Source organism: Micromys minutus, assembly GCF_963924665.1.
Source record: "Micromys minutus genome assembly, chromosome: 19".
Lineage (NCBI taxonomy): Eukaryota > Metazoa > Chordata > Mammalia > Rodentia > Muridae > Micromys > Micromys minutus.
In genome coordinates this window covers 34547438-34566563 of record NC_137954.1, presented here as the reverse complement: position 1 = coordinate 34566563, position 19126 = coordinate 34547438, and the positions used below count along the sequence as shown (strand labels likewise).

General features: G+C 46.5%; 1 protein-coding gene across 1 annotated transcript; it reads right to left on the bottom strand.

The window, feature by feature from the left end:
* Positions 1-4212: 4212 nt before the first annotated feature.
* SPATA3 (spermatogenesis associated 3) lies at positions 4213-8397 on the bottom strand (the record flags this gene model as incomplete). The annotated part of the gene is made up of 3 exons (XM_080933252.1): positions 4213-4318; positions 6126-6300; positions 8121-8397. The coding sequence occupies 3 exons, from the start codon at positions 8395-8397 to the stop codon at positions 4213-4215; spliced, it is 558 nt and encodes a 185-aa protein (XP_080789378.1).
* Between the last annotated feature and the right edge of the window lie 10729 nt (positions 8398-19126).

Here is a 19126-nt window from a genome sequence, read left to right as displayed (position 1 = left end):
CTGCATCCCCCCCCCCAACAGCTCCAAGCTGGGGAGGCAAGAAGCTGCCTTTGCCAAAAGCAGTGGATGCTGGGATGTGTGTGGAAGTCACCTCTCTCTGGAGGTTTCCAGGGAGCAGAACTTTGTGGGGGTAAACTCACATCCAAGGCCCAAGAAGGCCTCTTTTTCCAGCTTTGAGCCTCCTCTTGCTCAAGGATACAGCTTTCTTTGTCATGAGGGCTGAGAGCCTTGGTGTGTGGGGCCTGGCTGCTCCTGTTTGAATAGGGTTTCCCCTCTTTTCATAAAGGTTTCATTTACATCCCTTTTGCCTTAGGAGTCACCTGTGGGGTGTATAAATGCTGCTTAAACAGATCCTCAGCTCATCTTTGCTCTCAAGAGACAGCCTGAAGAAGATACTTAACTTCAAGTGTTCATCAGTGTCTTTGGTCCCAGTACAAGAGCCCAAGGTAGTTCCTTGATCACAGGACTGAGGAGTTCATATGTTCATCTTTGACTCCCAGAATGCATTTCAAAGTCATTGGCATGGGTGCTGGCTAGTCATATCATTTAAAAAAAAAGATTTATTTATTATATATAATAAGTACACTGTAGCTGTATTCAGACACACCAGAAGAAGACATCAGATCCCATTATAGATGGTTGTGACCCACCATGGGGTTGCTGGGATTTGAATTCAGGACCTCTGAAAGAGCAGTCTTTGGTGATCATCCCGTGGTACTGGCATCTCTAATATACTGGGGTCTTCTGTTGCAACTAGGCTTCACTAATAGCCTCTCATAGACTCCTTTCATGGTGCCAAGCCTCAAATCCTTTGCAGGACCCCTTCAATCCCGGATTGTCAACTACAACTGAGGCCGCCCTTTCACCAATGGCTTTCCATGGCCTCTCACAGTCCCAAGCCTCAGCTACTCCAAATGACCCCTTTTTGCCTTCACAACCAGTACCATCTGGGTGACTCTTACACATTACCAAGTCCAGCTGCAGCACTAGGTACAACCTTGGCTATCTCTAGAACAGTTTCTACAAAAACAGTGTCTTGACTGAATATTCTGAATTCACATACTCAATTTCTCTACTGAAACCGCTTGATCCAAGTCAACACATATCAAATCACTCTCAGTAACAAAGTCTTCCATATTCTTATTAGGGTAGCCCATTAAACCCCATTTAAAGCCTTCTACAGCTTTCCAAACCAAAGTCCCCAAATCCACATTCTTTCAAACAAAAGCATGGTCAGACCTATCACAGCAATACCCCAGTCCCTGGTACCAACTTATGTCTTAGTTAGAATTTTATTGCTGTGAACAGACACCATGACTAAGGCAAGTCTTATAAATAACAACATTTAATTGAGGCTGACTTATAGGTTCAGAGGTGCAGTCCATTATCATCAAGACAAAAGCATGGTAGCATCTAGGCAGGCATAGTGCAGGAGGAACTGAGAGTTCTATATCTTCATCCAAAGGAAGCCAGAAACAGGCTAAGCATCCTTAGGCATCTAGGAGTGTCTCCAAGCCCACCCCCAAAGTGACACACTTCCTCCAACAAGGCCATACCTTATAATAGTGCCACTCCCTGGGCCAAGCATACGAAAACCACCACACTACCTCATGACCTAACCATGTTCCAAAGTCCACACCTTCTAATACTGACATATTGGGCATTGGCTTAGGTTTGAACATGCAGATTTGGGGGGATGGGATGAAAAACTTCCTAGATAATATGGAGGAAGAAAAACTTTTACATTTACCCATGGTACGTGTTTATTTTTTTTATTTTTTATTTTTTTTTTTGTCTATGCTCTCCAAATTAAGCCAACAAAGGGCAGATTAGCAAGAGAAAACCAAGTTATTAATGAGGCAGCGCCTGTGCACAGAGCAATGGCAGAAAGGAAGGATGTATATACAGAGCATTTCCATAAACAGCAAGAATTGTGTAGGGAAACCATGAAAGGTTTGAATGTGTATGGTGGCCAACTGTGGAAGGGCACCAGTATGGGGACAAGGCACACTTTGTGTGGGATGGTTTTCCTGGGAGCTGTTTTCAGGGACAAGACTGTTCACCCTTCCTGGGGTGGGGTCACCACCTGAAAAAATGCTGTTTTCAGGTCGACCAGAGAGGGCAGAGATGAGCTTCTATTTCTCAATGGTTTTCTACTTAAAATAATCCTAATGGAGAGTGGCATATTTAGGGTGCCATGCCATGAAGCCCTAAGTAAAAATGACTCTTGTCAGGAACTGATCTTTCTGGCTAGAATCCACACCCCTGACAATTTTTAAAGAGAAGGTCCTTAGCCCACCCTTACCTGCCCCATACTTCTTGGGGACGGCCTCTCTCTGACATCTGTTCTTCTCTGCCTACAGGTTTCCTTTCCAGGAGGGCAGAGAGACTTACAGCCACCTCCGTCTTAGTAGGTCTCCATCGACAGTAGACAGGAGTGGCTGTACTGTACTTAGTTCTCTTTTGGGTGGGATTACTCTGATGGTGTATTGTGGAATCTTCCAGGGTGACACCAGCAGGGTCCACGCTACAGTGGGTCTCCAGGCCACTGTCCCCAGTACTGTCTGTCTCCCTTCCTTACCATCACCCCCTCTTCTAGGAGTATTTGCTGGGATTTCTGTAGACTAAGATTCTATTTAAGGGTTAGAAGAAAAAAAGTCCAGCTAGCACTGGGCAGAAATCACTAGCCACAGGGTGTGAGCAGGTCAGGACTCTATTACTAGTAATGCCAAGAGGAGCCATTTTCTATAGATACCCCTGTTGGGTCCAGCGCCCTGGCCTCTCAGGATGCAGGCTTCATATTAGCTTGTTCTTTCTGCTCCTATTAACTGGCCTGAGGTGGGGCTGACTAGGTAAATTAGGCACTGAATTGAGTCTTGCAGTTCTTGCTTGAAAAATAAAAATGCATGGTCTGGTTGAATGTGTGGCAGATGCAGCTCCACCTGGTTGCGAAGCCAAGCCTGGAAATGGTAGGTACTTATGCTGACTCAGAACCTTAAGGCACTTACCTTCCCGACTGCTGAATCCAGCTTTTTAGTATATGTGCTGCCGAAGCGAGCACCCGATCCAACTTTTCTGTTTCTGAGTAAAACACACTGAAGATTGATTTCTAGCTGGGTGTGGTAGCACATACCTGTAACCCTAGCATTTTGGAGGCTCTGGTAGGAGAATTGTGACCTTAAGGCTAGCCTGGGCTACATAACAAATCCTTGTCTCAAAAAAAGAAAAAAAAAAATAAAGAAAAGAGACGAGATAGTTTCTCTCTGTCTATTTTGGTGACAAGTGAGATCCTTTGATGGAAACTGGATCTGTAAGGAAACGATAAATGACAGGGTCTGAGTCATTAGCTTCACAATCAATTCCTTTCTACCCATCTCAACAGCTTTTCACTCTACAGTCTTACCTGTGAGGCATCAATAGCTAAACACTTTTTGCAAAAACAAAACAAACAAAACAAAAAGGTAAATTATTTTAGAATTCAAATTCCTTCTATTTGGCTTTTTCTTTCTTTCTCTTCCCTTCTTTCTCCTTCTCCTCCTTCTCTTCCTCCTCCTCCCCCTCCTCCTCTCTTCTTTTTCTTCTTCTTCTTCTTCTTCTTCTTCTTCTTCTTCTTCTTCTTCTTCTTCTTCTTCTTCTTCTTCTTCTTCTTCTTCTTCACTGATCTCTTCCCTTTTCTTGTTTGTTTCTTCAAAGTCAGCCACTCTCTTTCACCTCAAGTCTATGGCACTATTTGTAAAGTCCCAGAGCATCTCCTGGGCTCAGCCATTGCACCTTTCCTGTTAACACCCCATTGCCGAGAGACCCAATGAATGAGATAGAACCTCCTTCCCCCAGAAGTTGGTTATGGTGTTGAGTTTGACCATATTCAATGTCCCAAAGGAACCTTTTGCTTTGGTTGCTTCATTATCAGCTGAGGAAAAATGCTATGAGAGAAGTTAGTTCTCTAAGATTTGGGACTAGGGAAGCCATAGTAGGTCAGGGGACAGGAGTATGTAGGGACCTTGTCCTGATGGTTCTAATAAAAGGTCTCCAGAGAGGCCTGAAAGAGTCCCGACGGTCCATCTTGACGCACGAAAGATCAGGAGGAACTTTCCCTGATAGGCTGAAGGCCTGAAGGCCTCATCCACCTTGAGATATTCTCAGCTAGAGAAACTGGACGGGCTGATCCTCTTACCTGCCGGACCGTGGGCCTGGGGTTCAGTTCACAAGGATTCAGTCATGAAGTATGCAACTCCCAGGGCCCCCAGAGCCACAGCAACAGTTCCGAGAGCTTGAAGCACGAGAGTTCCGGGAAGTGCAGTGTTTCCTTGAAGGTTTTCTACAGAGCAAAGCAGAAAGGGGTGGGGGATGGGGAGAAAGGTTTCAGTATCTGTGTACTGGAGACAGTAGAACTTACAGAGTTTCCCTCCTGATCATTCTCCTAAAGGGACACATTGCTCCCACCCCTCTTCAGACCCTGGGGCACAAGGGTCTGAAGACTGTGACGGATTCCTAGAGGGGTAAACAGGGTCTGAGGGTGGTCCAGACCACGATGTGGCCAGCCTTATACCTGACACCTCCCACTCAATGTCCTCTTTAAGCTTCACAGCAACTCTCTTAGGTATTTCAGAGAGCTTCAGATATCAGGAAATAGCATATCAGCTACACCCTCTGCCAAGGTCAGGACAGTAGACAAGTGAAGGAGTATAAGCCAGGACACCACTCATAAAGCGCCATATCTAGTCTGGTAAAAAGCAGACCGAAGGAGGGGTTGTCTCCAAGGATGCCTATTGTAAGTCCTCTGAGAAGGTAGAGGCTGCAAAAGCAGGGGCTCACATGGGAAAATAAATAAATACTCATCTTGCCCTGGCTGTGGATTCTATGCCTTTCTCTTGCTTTCCTAACTCTGAACCGTGTCTTGGCTTTTCCCATAGCCCAGAACACCCCTCCTTTCCATCCTCAGCCAGAGAGGGATCCAAGGATACTTTTGGAGTTGGCTCACATACTGGGCACACAATGCTGTGGTCCCAGATATGGTACTGTCTCCCTTTGAAACGCTCAGAAGCCCTCTTGCCCCACACACTGCCTGATTGGTGCACAGAAGGTGAAGATCTTGTTTAAGTGTCCCTTGTGGCACCGAGTGTCCTCCCAGAGTAGGATTTGATTTTTTACCCAGGGTAACACACAGCACCATCTGGCAGCGGATGAATGGACATACTGTGTGAGTGAGTGGTGGGCGGACTCTTCCTGGCTGGGACTCAATATAGTTTCTCTGACTCTAGGTATGCTCTTTTTCCCAAACCAGCTTTGTATCTGTGTGGGTATCATTAGTACTATTATTATTCAAGAGAGGGAGCTGGAGAGGGTAAGAGAGGAGGATGAGATGGTGGGCTGTTCTCCTGATGTATCGAGGTCCCCAAGTGGGAGGACCTCTTCCAGGGGTTTTGTGAAGTCCTGCGTATAAGCAGGGTGGTTTATTTGGGTAGAGGCCCCTCTCCTAGCCCCAATACACGATCCAGCAAGTCTTGCAAGAGTGAGGACATTTCCAGTCTGTTTTTAACATAGACAGACACGGACAGGGGCCTTCTTACGGGTGACAGTGGGCAGATGACACACACCATGCCTCTGGAGGTGCCGTGGAGAGGAACAGTAGGACAGACTGGGTGATGTCATGATGAAGGAAGGGGCTGCCTCTAACAGGCCAGTCTGGAAAACATGGCCCCTGTGAAGACTCCTGGAAATAGCACGGCATACTCTGAGTGGGACCTATGAGTTACGATCAGGTTTATCAGTCAATGAGTTTCAGGGATTACTAACATGCAGTTAGTAAGTATGGTACGGGTCAAAAAAAAAAAAGCAAACGTCAACCAATGTTTAATCACAAGGCTCCTGGGTTTACAGTGGGCTGGGAGGATGTTCTCAGGGATGACATTTTCTGTGGAAAAAAAATGGAGAAAAGGTACAACAAAGAGCCTGCCCACCGAACCAGAGAAGCTGTTATTTGGAAGGAAAGGCTTTGCTTTTGCAAGGCCTGTGATTGCTTTTGGAGGAAGTTACACACGATTGCCATCAGGATCTAAGCACAGAGCCTGGCACTGGGAACCATACACCCAAGGCTTTCTTCGCCCTCCCTCCCATTCAGGAACCTGTAGAAGGTGAGGAGGTTTGGGAATCCTCTCCCTGGCATGGATGACCAGTCCCGAGGCAGAAGGACATCAAAGATTCGGCTATGGCAAAGCCCCAGACGACGCCAGCAAGTGGAGCTGCCAGGGCAGGCCACACAGGTGCAGGAGCGTGGGGCCACATAGGTCAGAGGCACTGCTGGACAGAGAAAGAGACATGAGGGCTGCGCCTGGTTCTTGGTCTCGGGGACACAGTCTCCAGGACATTTCTGGAAGTCGTATTATTGGGACTTGGTAAATGCTAAGAGGCAGATCCTAGGAGGTGAGGTAGGGCATCAGTGGGACATCTTTGCACATTTTTGCAGGTTACATTTTGCCTTGGGCCCTTCATGTAATCCCTTTCTCCACTTCCTAGCTGCTTTGTTGTGAGCTGCTCCTTGCCATGATACACGGATGCCCTGAAAACATATGCCAATCTTTCAGTTATTTCAGATATTGGGTCACAGTGATGAGAAAGTTAACAAATTCAATAGGCCATGGCCGTTCCTTGCTTTGCCTCTTCAATACCCCATCGTTTTCTAAGCGACCACATGAAGATTTAAAAGATGTGGTACAGGATCGTTTTGCTTCCTACTGACACCAGCTCTGAGGCTTTCACCCAGAAATGTTCATCTCCATGGTTGAAGCTCACATTACACACAAAATACCATATGTCGAGGAAAGGTTGGCCCTTAGTCACAGAGTTCCCATTTTCCTGGCAATTCCTTGGATTTAGAGCTCTCGTTCTCTTGTGGCCCATGTTCATTTTCTACTGTCTTAGGATTATTGTGGCCCAGAGTGTGTGGCTTGCTCAAGGACATAGAGCACCTTGGTCATGGTTCATGGAAAGGTCAGAGAAAGATGTCCTCCTCCTCCTCCTTGGGAGACTAGCTGGGCTCTTGGAAGGTCAGCTGTGGTTAAGGGTGGAGAATCTGGAATCGGAATAGACTGAAGTCCCACTTTCAACCATACCAAGGGCTGCTTTTGAGGACAAAGGTATATGTCCTCCCTCAGTAGTACCAGATAAGATTGACTTTGATGGCGGGGTAGGGGACTAGTTATGGAAAGAATGACCAGTGGTCAGCTGACTAACTTCATCATCCTCAGCAGTCTGAAGCATCCCACTTCCCAACTCCACCGGAGCCCCCTTGATACTGTCCAAGATTTTGTCACTCATTGGCTATCGGAGAAGATGGAGAACACTTTTTGACAGCCAGCCAGACATTTAATTTTAGACAGAGCTAAATTAAATTAAAATGGTGACAATTTCTTTTTCCATTTTTGGTTTGATTTATACATTAAGCAGATCCTTTTCTAGTATCGTCTGTGGGAAGGGATGACAATTTAGCAAACAGAAATACAGGATGCCTATTTGGAACAGATACTAAGAATTAGAACATTATTTGTGGTTTATCTGAAGCTAGGAGTTAGTCAGAAGCCATCCTCTCTGTGGTCCAAGGTCAGACCTCTTGGGGTAACATGGAAAAGCAAAGCAAAGCAAAACAAAGCTCTCCTATCTTCTATCTGACAAACAGAACCCCCAATTCTCCCAAAAGCTGTTACACAGCCACCCATCCCATCACCCAGTACTATCTTCTTTGGGGTGGTCAGGCCTCTCAGGAGAATAGCCAGATACAAAATAGCCAGAAGGCACATCACTGCTTCCTTTCTTTTTGACCATATTTGCATTTAATTTCTGAATGGTTGCTAACTGACTCCTAATGAGAGTCTCCCCATGGAGCCATAAATGTTAGTATGTATCCACGTCTGTTTCCAGTGAGACCTGGGATGCTATAGAATGAGAAAACCTAGGAATTCTACAACCTCAAAAAATCCCTCCCCTCCACAGTTCATAAACGTAGCCCCAGCTAGCATGTTGACTATATATACAACTAGCACCTGACAAGAGCCGGCCTTTGGTGGCTCTGGGACTTTATCAGCAAGAAGGCTAGAACTGCTTAAAGCAGGAAGTCTGCCCACCTGCTTTCCTGCATGAAGTTGGTTTAGGTTCCACGGGTACCAGGCTCGATGAGGCACGTTTTTCTGAAGGCGGGAGAGGCTGTGGTGTAGGCTGTTGCGGTTTATGCTCATGCTGTGATGGGGTGGACTCCTGGCAAGGCTGTGGTGGCGAGACGGGCTCCGGACATGATGGCGGGGTTTCTGAGCTGGGCTGCTGTGAGGATTCGGAGCTAGTCTGCGGTGAAATGGAATTCCTGCGGCGCCTGGAATCAGACTTTTTCTTTTTGACCTTCTTCATGGTGATCCTTCCAGAGTAACACTGTGGAGCTACGTGGAGCTACATGGAGCTGTGAATTTCCTGGCTCCCTCCCTAGGGAGGTAGTCTCCCTTGTGGGTATGTCTCTGATCTTTGACTACAGCAAGGTCCCACAGACAAGAGTCACCCATACCTCCTATGAGGTCACAAAAGCTGCCCCCTGTGCCTAGGGCTCTGGCACTGGTTTCTCTGTAGCATCTTTTCTCTTCCAGGGCTTCCTGTTTGAACCGGCAGGGGGCAGCATCTGCCTTGTCCCTCCATGGTCTGATTGAGACAAGTCTCTGGGCCTATGACAACTGGATCCATGGTTCTGTGACCAGAGCACCCGTTTCAAGCACCTTTCGGCTGCATGTTCCTGGGTCCGTGTGAGCTACCTTTTATTCGAAGACATCCTGAATAGGATTCTCAGCTCTGTTGCTGGTTTCTACAAGTCTATCCCCAAACACAACATTATGGTTACCGTATATTTAGAAAGCTTTTAGGGAACTTTTCTGAAGACTATTTATTTATTTATTTATTTATTTATTTATTTATTGATTGATTGATTGATTGATTGATTGTAGCATTTTTTTCCTCCCATGGCCCACTGCTTTCTGTCATCTCTGAATATGTGTAAACACGGGTGTCTGCCTGTATGAGTGTATGTCTAAACTTTTATAAGAACCCTTGGATTTGGCCAAGAGTTCTACGTTAAGCCAGTTCTCAGAAAACAAAACAAAACAAAAAAATTCTCAAAATCGCTACATTGGTGAAACAGACTTATTACCTCCCAAAACACTGGTTGGATCAAACAGACTGAATCTCTAGGTTAACAATGTGACTTTCATTTTAGGGTGGGAGAGTGGAAAGTGTTTTGAAAATATAGCCTAAACGTCGCTATCACAACAGAAAAGTGTGTTCCCAGCAAAAACCAGAACTTCCTCCAGGAACTTGGTAAGTCCACCTGCCCTCTCAGACTCCTGAAGCTGGGAGAGGTGTGAGGCTGCTGTAAGGGAGGGTGGAGGGATACAGTCTGGGGAGACTTAGCAAGTCAGAAATGTCCTAGACCAGCCAAATACAAAGGCTAGACCAGTTGTCAACTGTGAAGTGACAGAATCTAGTTTCAGGCTTCTAGAGACAACAAAGGCTTCATTAATTATTATTAATTATTAATATTATTGTTATTATTACTATTCCAAAAAGGATAATGATGTTCAGAGATGCTACATGATCTAAGTACCTTCCAGACTAAATCCCTACCCCTAGTTGATTGGTGGCACACTCAAGGTTAAGTTCTAATTAAGGCTTCTTTTTCTTTATGACCCCAATAGACAATGGGGAATCAGGTTATACAGGCTTTGAACTTAAAGGATTGGGATTTTTTTTTTAAGTTTCTTTGTGTGAGAAGATTGGAGAAAGGTATGGGCTGGGAATGTAGCTCAGATCAGTAGCATGGATCAGGCTGTGTCTAGTTGGTCTGGGGTAAGGCCGTTCAGTAGTCAGCTTCTAAAAAAGGTCAAGAGCTATGGACCATTTGAGGGGGTGACATTCAGAATCAAGGCTGGAACCTTTTCAGTGACTGCTAGACTTTGACTGAGGAGCTTAACCTGGTTGAAATCAGTTTCTCAATCTCAGTCCTGACGGACACTGTGGGCTACATAATATCTTCTGAGGGAGGCTGTTCTGTGGGTTATATATAGGAAGCTTTGTGGCCCCTCTGCCTTGACTGGCTAGCACCCCATTAGCATAACTAAAAAAAGCTCTCCAGATGTGGCTAAATATCCCCAGAGCTTGAAGAATGTGAAAACATTGTTCCTGGTTGAAAACAATTGGTTTAAATGAGTCTGATGGGGCAGGGGCATATTTGGGTAGAGTTTCCTAATAGCCATGAAATAGCTATTGGATTTCACCTCAAAGAGATGCAACAGAGCACAGGACACACAGGCCGTGTTCCCGGGTGATAGAGGACAGAACACAGGTTGAGGGGTGTTTCTACCATTAAGGAGAAAACGTGGTTCAGAGGCAGGGAGAATTCCTCATGAGAGTTCCCTGTCAAGAGTCATAGTGCGGTTAACTTAGGCTTACTTCTAGATTTGTCTTAGTTTTCATTCCCCACCTAGATCTGGGCAAGGAGGGCCAGCAGGTTCCAGAATCGAAAGAGAGTAGGGGGTAGGATGGAGCGCTGCTGAAGATGATAGGCAGAGGTGGGGACTGGTAGTCCCCGATGAGAGTAGAGATTGGAATGGGTCCATTAATGGGTCACTAAGCCAGGAGTCATGCCACGTGGTAATGAGTTTAAAAGGTTGGAGGTTAGGTAGCAAGGATAAGGCTTTGAGTGTGGTGATACGCACCCCAGCAGCAGTCCCTAAGATTCTGGCCTTCCGGTGTGTTCTGCACACTAGAGTGAGTGTGCCACCATTCATCCCGAAACTAGCCTCTATGTGCCGAGTCTGGCACCAACAAGTCCTTCATCCTTTCATGTCATGTGGCAGGACCTGACCTAACGGGAGGGTTTGCTGAAAGGCCACGAGCTGAAAGGAGGCAGAGTCTCTGTAATGGGGCATGGAGGTGCCTGTGTTTAGAATACTTTTCTGGTTTCTATGCTGTCCCAGGGGAAGTGACTTCTGGAAAGTGTTGGAGGCCCATGTTTAGAGCATACTGCTCAATGACTCTAGGCTACAAATTAAGCCCCTCCCCCCAGAATTGTTTACAGGGCCTTTGAGTAAAAAAACACAAGCTAGTTGACTCTCTTGAAGTCCCAACCTTAGAGGGCTGCTGTGAAGACTGAGGTGAAGTGCCCTTAGCACAGTGACTGGCTCACAATAGACTGTTTTTATTGTCATTTGTATCCTCTGGAGGAGTAACAGGTTAAGGAGCCCGCCAAGGAACCTGGGAAGGGCGGTAGTGCGTTTGGAGAGGAGGAGGGTGGACCATCACAGGTCCTACAACACCCATCAGGATGTTTATAAAGGCACGATTTGTCCTACACTGTGGGTGGGGCAGCTGGGCGGGAAAGGTAACCCTTTGGGTTAACTCAGAACACTTTCAGATCGTCCCAGCCCATATATCCTGGGGAAAGGACGCTGGTTCATAACCATTCAGACCGTACCCCAAACGTCTGCAGGAGCCAGCAAAGTGACTGTGAGGTCAGAGATTTGCTCACAGCTCAAGGGAACAACAGTTCCAGTCTCCACCCTCAGGCCTCTCACCATCCGTTTGGGTCTGGCGATCCACTGGGGGTACCATGTGCGCTTGGTTGGCAGCGCGCTGGACATCCAGGACACCCTGGGGGCGGTCGGGACAGAACACTGCTGTGTGCACCTCTACCCCTGGGTTGTCTGAAGAGAAGACGCTGTACAGGAGGTCCTCCAGACGGCGGCGTGACTCGGCCTCCTCATCCCGCCGCGGCTGCACTAGGATCCCGACGAGCGCGGCTGGTGGGCGACGGTCCTGGACCCGTACCTGCTGCAGTAGCAGCTGAAGTCTTGGCAGCTGCGTGTCCAGCGCCGACGCGTGGCACAGCACCAGGAGCAGCTGCTTGCCGGCCTCCGAACTTAGCTCGGCGATCTCAGCCACATCCGAGCCGGGGTTCCCTTGTGGAGCCCGAGGCGCTTTGCAATCGAGCAAGTCCTTTGCCTTGAGATCCGAGAGCTCCGGCGTCTCCGCTCGCCGCTTGGCGGCCGGGGCTTCGGGGTTGTCCGCCAAGCTGTCGCCGGTGCGCTTGAGTCGCGGCCTGACACTGCTGCAACTACTTCGGTAGTCTCTTGCTTGGGTGTAGACGGGCAGGGTTGGGTAGCTTTCGTCCTTCTCGAAGAAGTCTCTTATTAACAGCACCCGACCGCGGCCCGAAATAGAGTGACTCAGGGTCTCCGGCTGCTCTTCGATCTTTTCCTTCTTCGGGACCCTTGAGGGCTGTTCCCCAGGCCTCTGTTCCATGTCGGTCCGGCTCCCTTGTCCCAGTGGCCTGGGACCTCTGTTAGCCAAAAGAAAAACTGTCTTTCCCGGACCATGTCACAATACCCCTCGTCTTTACAGTCTCCTGCCTCAAGCAGCCAAGGGGCCTCTACCCTACTATTTCTCAGATATCTTCCAAAAAAAAAAAAAAGGTATTGTATGCTGGAATAACCATATTCACTTCCCCTCCTTCCCTCCCCCCTTCCCCCCAAAAGGCACACCTTTCCAGACCCTTACATGGATCCCTTACTCAAACTCGAAGAAAAAAGACATTTTAAAGACAGTGGACCGGATGTGGTCTGCACATGACGAAACCAGAGACTGGGATTCTGATAGTTGCATAATTTGCTCCTTTTGCTAATCTTTTTTAAATGAGTTTTGTAGCCTGGATGGTGGTGGAACACTCAGAAGGCAGAGGCAGGCAGAGCTCTGAGTTTGAGGAAAGCCTGGTTTACAGAGTGAGTTCCAGAACAGCCAGGGCTACAAAGAGAAACTGTCTCAAAAAAAAAAAAAAAAAAAAAAAAAAAAAAAAAAAAACCCCAAACAAACAGAAACAAACAAGAATCGTGAAATTTTCTAAGTTATTTTTAATATAAAAATAACAACCATGAAGGCAAGCCGTTAGCTAGAAAACCTTGAACTGAATGAACTGAAACCCCACTAAAAAGTTCAAATCCCTCAAAGCCAATAGAAGTCCAGGCAAAGCCAGAATGGCCCATCTTGGCGGAACCAGATTGGACAATCTACTCCATCCTGGCTCTCAGCCTTTGTCCAGGGACTCAGCTACCTCCAGCCCCCTGGGGAGGGGGGCAGAGCTTACCAGGGGCAGCAAGCAGGAAGCCTTGCCTAGGTCTTGACCTTTGCTTTCTAACCCAACTTGTATGTAAATGTCCTAAATTGGGGAGGAGAAAGGAGCCGAGGTCTCAGACCCTCCAGATGTGAACCACTCTGTCCCCCGCCACAGATTTTTATCAGGCCAATTCCAATCGGAGCTGCCAGAGGTTCTTTGTAGTGGAACTGTACAAGGCTGCTCACAGGCACACTCCCCATCAGCAGCCCATGGTACGCTGAAGCTGTGTGACAGGCGGGGAGGTGGCAGTTCTGCCAGTCTCTGTGAGGTCATCAGAAGAGAGTCAACTGGTCCATAGAGTTCTCAGGCCCTACCTACCCTTTAAGGGGAGATGGAGACTTTGGCAAGAAGCGGCATTAAAGACAGGTGTCAGCCGCATCTAATTTGAAGTAGCAGAGAGATCCAAAGAGGCGTGGCTTAGAAATGATAGTCCTTTATTCCCTCTGACAGTGAGAACGGACCTTTGCTATCAACACGGGACTCTTCTTTCCTGCCTCCAGGGCTTCCTAGCTCCTGGCTAGCAGAAAGATGGAAAGAAGGAAGAGGAAGGCAGTCTTGGTCTTTGGCTCAAAAAGTGGATGTATCACTGCCGTTCATCTTCCCTGAGCAATCCAGGCTGGGAAATAGCCTCCTCCTGGCTGGTCAGACACAATTCCACCCTTGGTGATTTTTCTCACCTCCTGGGAGGAGTGAGCAAAAAAAATAAAATAAAATAAATCAAAAAACATTTAACAGGCTCTTCTGCCTCTAAAATGAGGGGTCTTCCTGTGAGCTTCTCATCCTTGCAGGGTATGGCTGCAGAGATCATCACTGCCTTTTTAAGTCACGGCAGCAGAAACGGAAGGTTCAGGCAGGTTAAATAGTCTCAGTTCGCTCAGCAAGTGGTAGGCCTGGGATTTGGATGCAGGCAGGACTAGCTAAAAATGCCTTCTAAGCCACAGTACTGTGTGGCTCCTTTTGACAGAAATGGGGCTGACCTCCTGTTACGCGGGTTTCTGGAGGTTAATAGTGATGAAAGTCAAGGGTACTGGCCGGAGGAGGGATCTTTGGGTGGCAAAGCCTCTTTTTTTGAGGACATAGTAAAGGATCATTTTTAAAAGAAACACAAAAAAATTGGGGGAAAAGCACTTTTAATACATTTAAGTTTTATAAAGGTAATGATTTCTAGGTTTTAGAAAGTCAATCGAAGTCCTGCTTAGATTGAAAAGTTGAATTAAGACATAAACTGAGGAGTGAGAGGCCTTGGTTATGCTTAAGACACCATGTCTGGTATCTTCTGGACATATTGACATCCCATATGACATTTAACTTGAATTAAATTAAAAAATTGTGTTGAACTAAAAGCATATATGTGTGTGTGTGTGTGTGTGTGTGTGTGTGTGCACTGTGTGTGCACTGTGTGTGCAGTACCTGTGGAGTACAGAAGAGGGCACTGCATCTCCTGGAACTATGGTTATAGGCGGTTGTGAGCTACTGAGTGTTGTTGGGAATTGAACCTGGGTCCTTTGCAAGAGCAACTACCACTCTGAACTCCTGAACCACCTCTCTGACTCTGAAAAAAGGATCTTCTTGCTAATAGTCTGACACCTCTGAGTAACGTTGTTATAGTTAATTTTTATTATTTCTGAATTATTTCAAGTAACAAAAACATAACTGGCTATATTAAAAACAAGACATTCTGGTTTATGTTTTCTTTGCTTGGATTAGTAAGCTCAGGGGGATGCCACCTGCTCATATTATGAGGACACTTTTGCAGCCCCATGGAGAGGTGAGAGGGTGAAGCCTTCCCTACTAGCACCCGTTAAAGGTACCATCTTGGAAGTGTCCAGCCTTAGTCAAATGACTCCATATATATCTTGTTTGCATCTTTGGGAAAGACATCACCTAGAACCACTCACCTGAGCTATAGTTTGATTCCCACATGCAGGCTGAGATGGCATTGGTTTACTCCATTAAGTTCTGAGGTAAATTATAGATAATAACCAATACAATTATTGTCTATTCCTAGTCTACACTTTTGGTAGGAATTCCATTTTATAAACCTACAGCCTGTCAGACGTTCCATCATTACTGTAGTTCTGTGGTAGGCAGCCTATGGAGAGGATGCCCCCTTTTAACCTATGAATGTTACATTATCCAAGGAAGGGATGATAAGTTACACGTGGTTTCAAAACAGATTATTCTGAGTTTTCCCAGGTGGGTCTATTCTAACCCCAAAGATCCTCAAAAGAGAGGCAGAGAAATAAAGTCAGAATGTTGGCTTTGGAGGTCAAATGGGGTGTCGAAGGGCTGTGGGTAGTCTTAGAGGTTGAAAAGGTAAAAAAATGTGTTCTCTTCAGCCTCTAAATGGGACAGCAACTCAGAGTTAACTAGTTACACTAGTACTGGAAGGTGGCAAGGATGTACTGGTTTAAGCCAGTGAGGTTGTGTATTATAAAATGGGAATATCATATAACCAGAAAATGTCAAAGCAAGGAACCAAGGTCAGTATATCTGACCCAAAGCCGTCTTTCTCTTTACAGAGACCCCCCCAAACTCTCACTTTTATCTATCCCTTGCCTTTATCTCCCAACCTCAGATATGGGAGACTCTTACCTTTTCTGGAGTATCATAAAGTTTTTGGATGCTTGTCATATACAAGCAAATTGAGCATATCCTATGAAAATGTGACAGATGCTCATGTTTTTGACCAGGTGGAGGTTGTTATCTGGTGGGAGAAGACAGACTGGACCCCACAACGATCGCTGTGGTTACTATTACCCTGAGTCACAATTGAAGCTCGACTGAGCAGTTTCAGGTGACATGCAAGATGACAGAACTATCTACTGGGGTTCGAACCACAGTCTGAATCCTGAGCTTGAGGCATTAATTTGAGGAAAGTTCTACCTGCGCTTATCTGTGTCACAATAGTTGAGGCTGGTTTGTCCTCAGAAGTGTCACAGCCAGGGAACGAACAGAAAGAACTTTGGGGTTGGAGGCATGAGAAACTACAGTCATCTCCCGACATCTAGAAGTCCAGCTCATTAAAGAAAACACTGGGGCTGGAGAGATGGCCCAGTGGTTAAGAACGCTGGCTGCTCTTCCAGAGGTCCTGAGTTCAAATCCCAGCAACCACATGGTGGCTCACAACCATCTGTCATGAAATCGATGCCCTTTTCTGGTGTGTCTGAAGACAGCTACAGTGTACTCATATATAATAAACAAATAGATCTTTAAAAAAAATCACTGGAGGCAAAGAGAGGTGTTTATGGCAAAATGTTAAGTGAGGAAGTTAAGTTGCTAAACAGTTTGCCTTCCAAGCACCACCCTTTTATTTAGTAAAGACCTCCATAAGGAAAGGAAAACCTATTAAGGGCATAGAGTGGTCATATTTAGCAAATGAACACACAAAAGGCACTTAAACTTGAATTTTAGATTAGTTATAAAATAATTGTCCAATGCAATTATTTTTTATGTATCTTAAATCTGAATTTAACTGTATGCCCGAAGTTTTATTTGGCAAAATTGATATGAGATTTTTCTTTGTGTTTGAAAAAAGTAAATGTGTGGTCCTTTAATTGTTAGACCTTGTAATATACATAATACAGCAATTGTACATATTTCTTGAGTAACATGAAAAACATTCCTTTTGAAAACGGAAAAGAGAAAGGACCTCCTCAGTTCTAAAGAATTAGACGTCCTCTGCCCAGTTAGGGAAACCAAAAGAGACCTCTACCACCAGGGGGCGCTGCAAGGCTGCAGGTTAGAAGACCAGAGGCACCGACGCTCGCTCTTTGATCTAGTTGGCCCTGGGGAGTCCCCAGGGGGCGGGACCGGTGCCGGAAGAGTTGTGTGCAGACTTGGAACTCTCTTCAAAGTTTGTCCTCTGCTTTTGTCTTCAAAGCCTCAGGACCGTTGTTGCTGGAGGAGTGCTCGGAGTTGGAACAGAGCGATCAACTCATTGCCTGGGGGTCCCATTCCTAGGAGTCTCTCTTTTCATTCCTCCTAGGGACCCTAGTTCCAGCCCTGAAACCCTCAGCTCTCAGCTGACTCCAAAGATTGAAGGGTTGGCGATTCTTGCCCTCGGGGAAGAGGGGAGGGAGACAAGATGGACGGGAGAGAGACGCAGAATGGCTTTGAAGGGACAGACTTTGTAACTTTTCTATAACGCTTGAGTTTGTGCCCATACCTCTTGCTAGTGTGTCCCGATTAAGAGATGTTCAGTGAATATTTTTAATTCATCCAATACTTGGAGGCCCCTAGTGAGTTCCTGGGGTTTGGCAGGGAGGCACTGTAAAAAGCAGACCAACGCTGCAGTTCTCAAAGCTGCTGAATTCTAGAAGAATGGAAGGCAAGGTACCCAGTTCACAGCTATTAGCCATTCATTCTTCTTAGAGCAGCGATGTCTGCCTGCCTGAAGCGGGAAGGTGCTGCCAAGGAGTGCATTCCTGCCCCAGGCACAGACTACAGCCCTGGGATGTTTAGCGGGAGGGGGCTGTGAGGGTTGTGAGAGATAGTGTAGGAGGTGCCTGAGGAGGTGGGAGGATGAGGGGTGGAGGTATTATACGGAGCCAGGAATCCTCAGAATGCAAGAATCCCTATGGCTGGGAGAACAACTGCCCAGGAAGGAAGAACCCTGTTTTGCAGACCCCTTTAATCAGTCGGGGAAGAGTCTCAGCCTGGAAGACCAGAAAACAGGCAAAGAGGTGATCCAGCTCTGTGTTAATTTTTCACCGTAATTCCTTTTGTGGAAAGGGATCCAGTGGTCTCTGAATGAATCCCTGGGAATAGTGAGATTGTAGGTGTGGACTTCATCTCCTGTTCCTTTTTCTTCACCTGGTGACTTGAACCCAGTACCTGCCCTGTTCTGTGGCCCACACAGTTGTAAAGGGCTCACCCACCAATGTGGCATACTGTGAATTCCTCCCCACAATGTAGGAAAGCTAACTACAAAATCTGGGCATGGAGGGAGATCTCTTTTTTTTAGCACATTTCGTCCTTGCTATTTCCCATCCATACCTCAAACTAGACCTGCCTAGGGCGCAGGAGCCCCGCCTTCAGTGTGTGGTGGCTAGTGGGTTTTTCTCTGAAACATGGAGGTGCCCACTCCTTTGATTTATACTTTAAACGTTACAGGACGATTTGGGCCACAGACATTTTAGCTTCATGTACTGGTTTTTGTGGCTCGCTCTCCCCAACTCCTAGGCGTCATGGTCAGCACAGGTCCCAAGCTGGTATACAAAAGCCATCACATAGCCCACTCAAAAATCATTGCGAAAGGATCATTTGCATGAGACCAGTGCAGGTTGGGCAAGCAAAACCAATGCTGTAAGTTCCATGAAAGGCGGGCCATTTGGGTTCTGGGTTAATGAGTAAAGTATTTTAGTGCAGGAGACTTGGGAACAGCCATTGAAGAGAAGACCATTTGCATAGATGGAGTCCACCAGCATTTCCCAGAATGCTTTGTGCTTTCTTCAGTGGTGAGAACTTGTGGCAGGGCTGGGTTTCTCAGTGTAGTCCCAGAATGAGTGGTCCTTGCCACAAGACACCATCACCAAGACAGAAAGCCAGCCAGCTTAACCACTGCCTCCCATGCCTGATGGTTTGATTAACACAGTCTCATGTCCAAATTATAATTCTTGGGAGGGTGACCTTATTTGGAAACAGGGTCTGTGAAAATAGCAAAACGGCCTCAAGAGAAAATGATTCAAAAGACCACCATCTGGATGAACCCCACAGTCCAAAGAGATGTGTCTTTCTCAAAGGGGTTCAGAGAAAAGAGACACAGAAGAAATGTAGGCAAAGACAGAGATTAGAGCATTACAGTCACAAGCCAAGGTCACTAGAAGCTATTGGAAGAAGCAAGGCCAGGCTGTTCTCTAGAGCTACTGAGGTTCTTATCTTCAAAGATGAAAGTTTTTGTGTTTTAAGTTACCAAGTTTGTGGTCT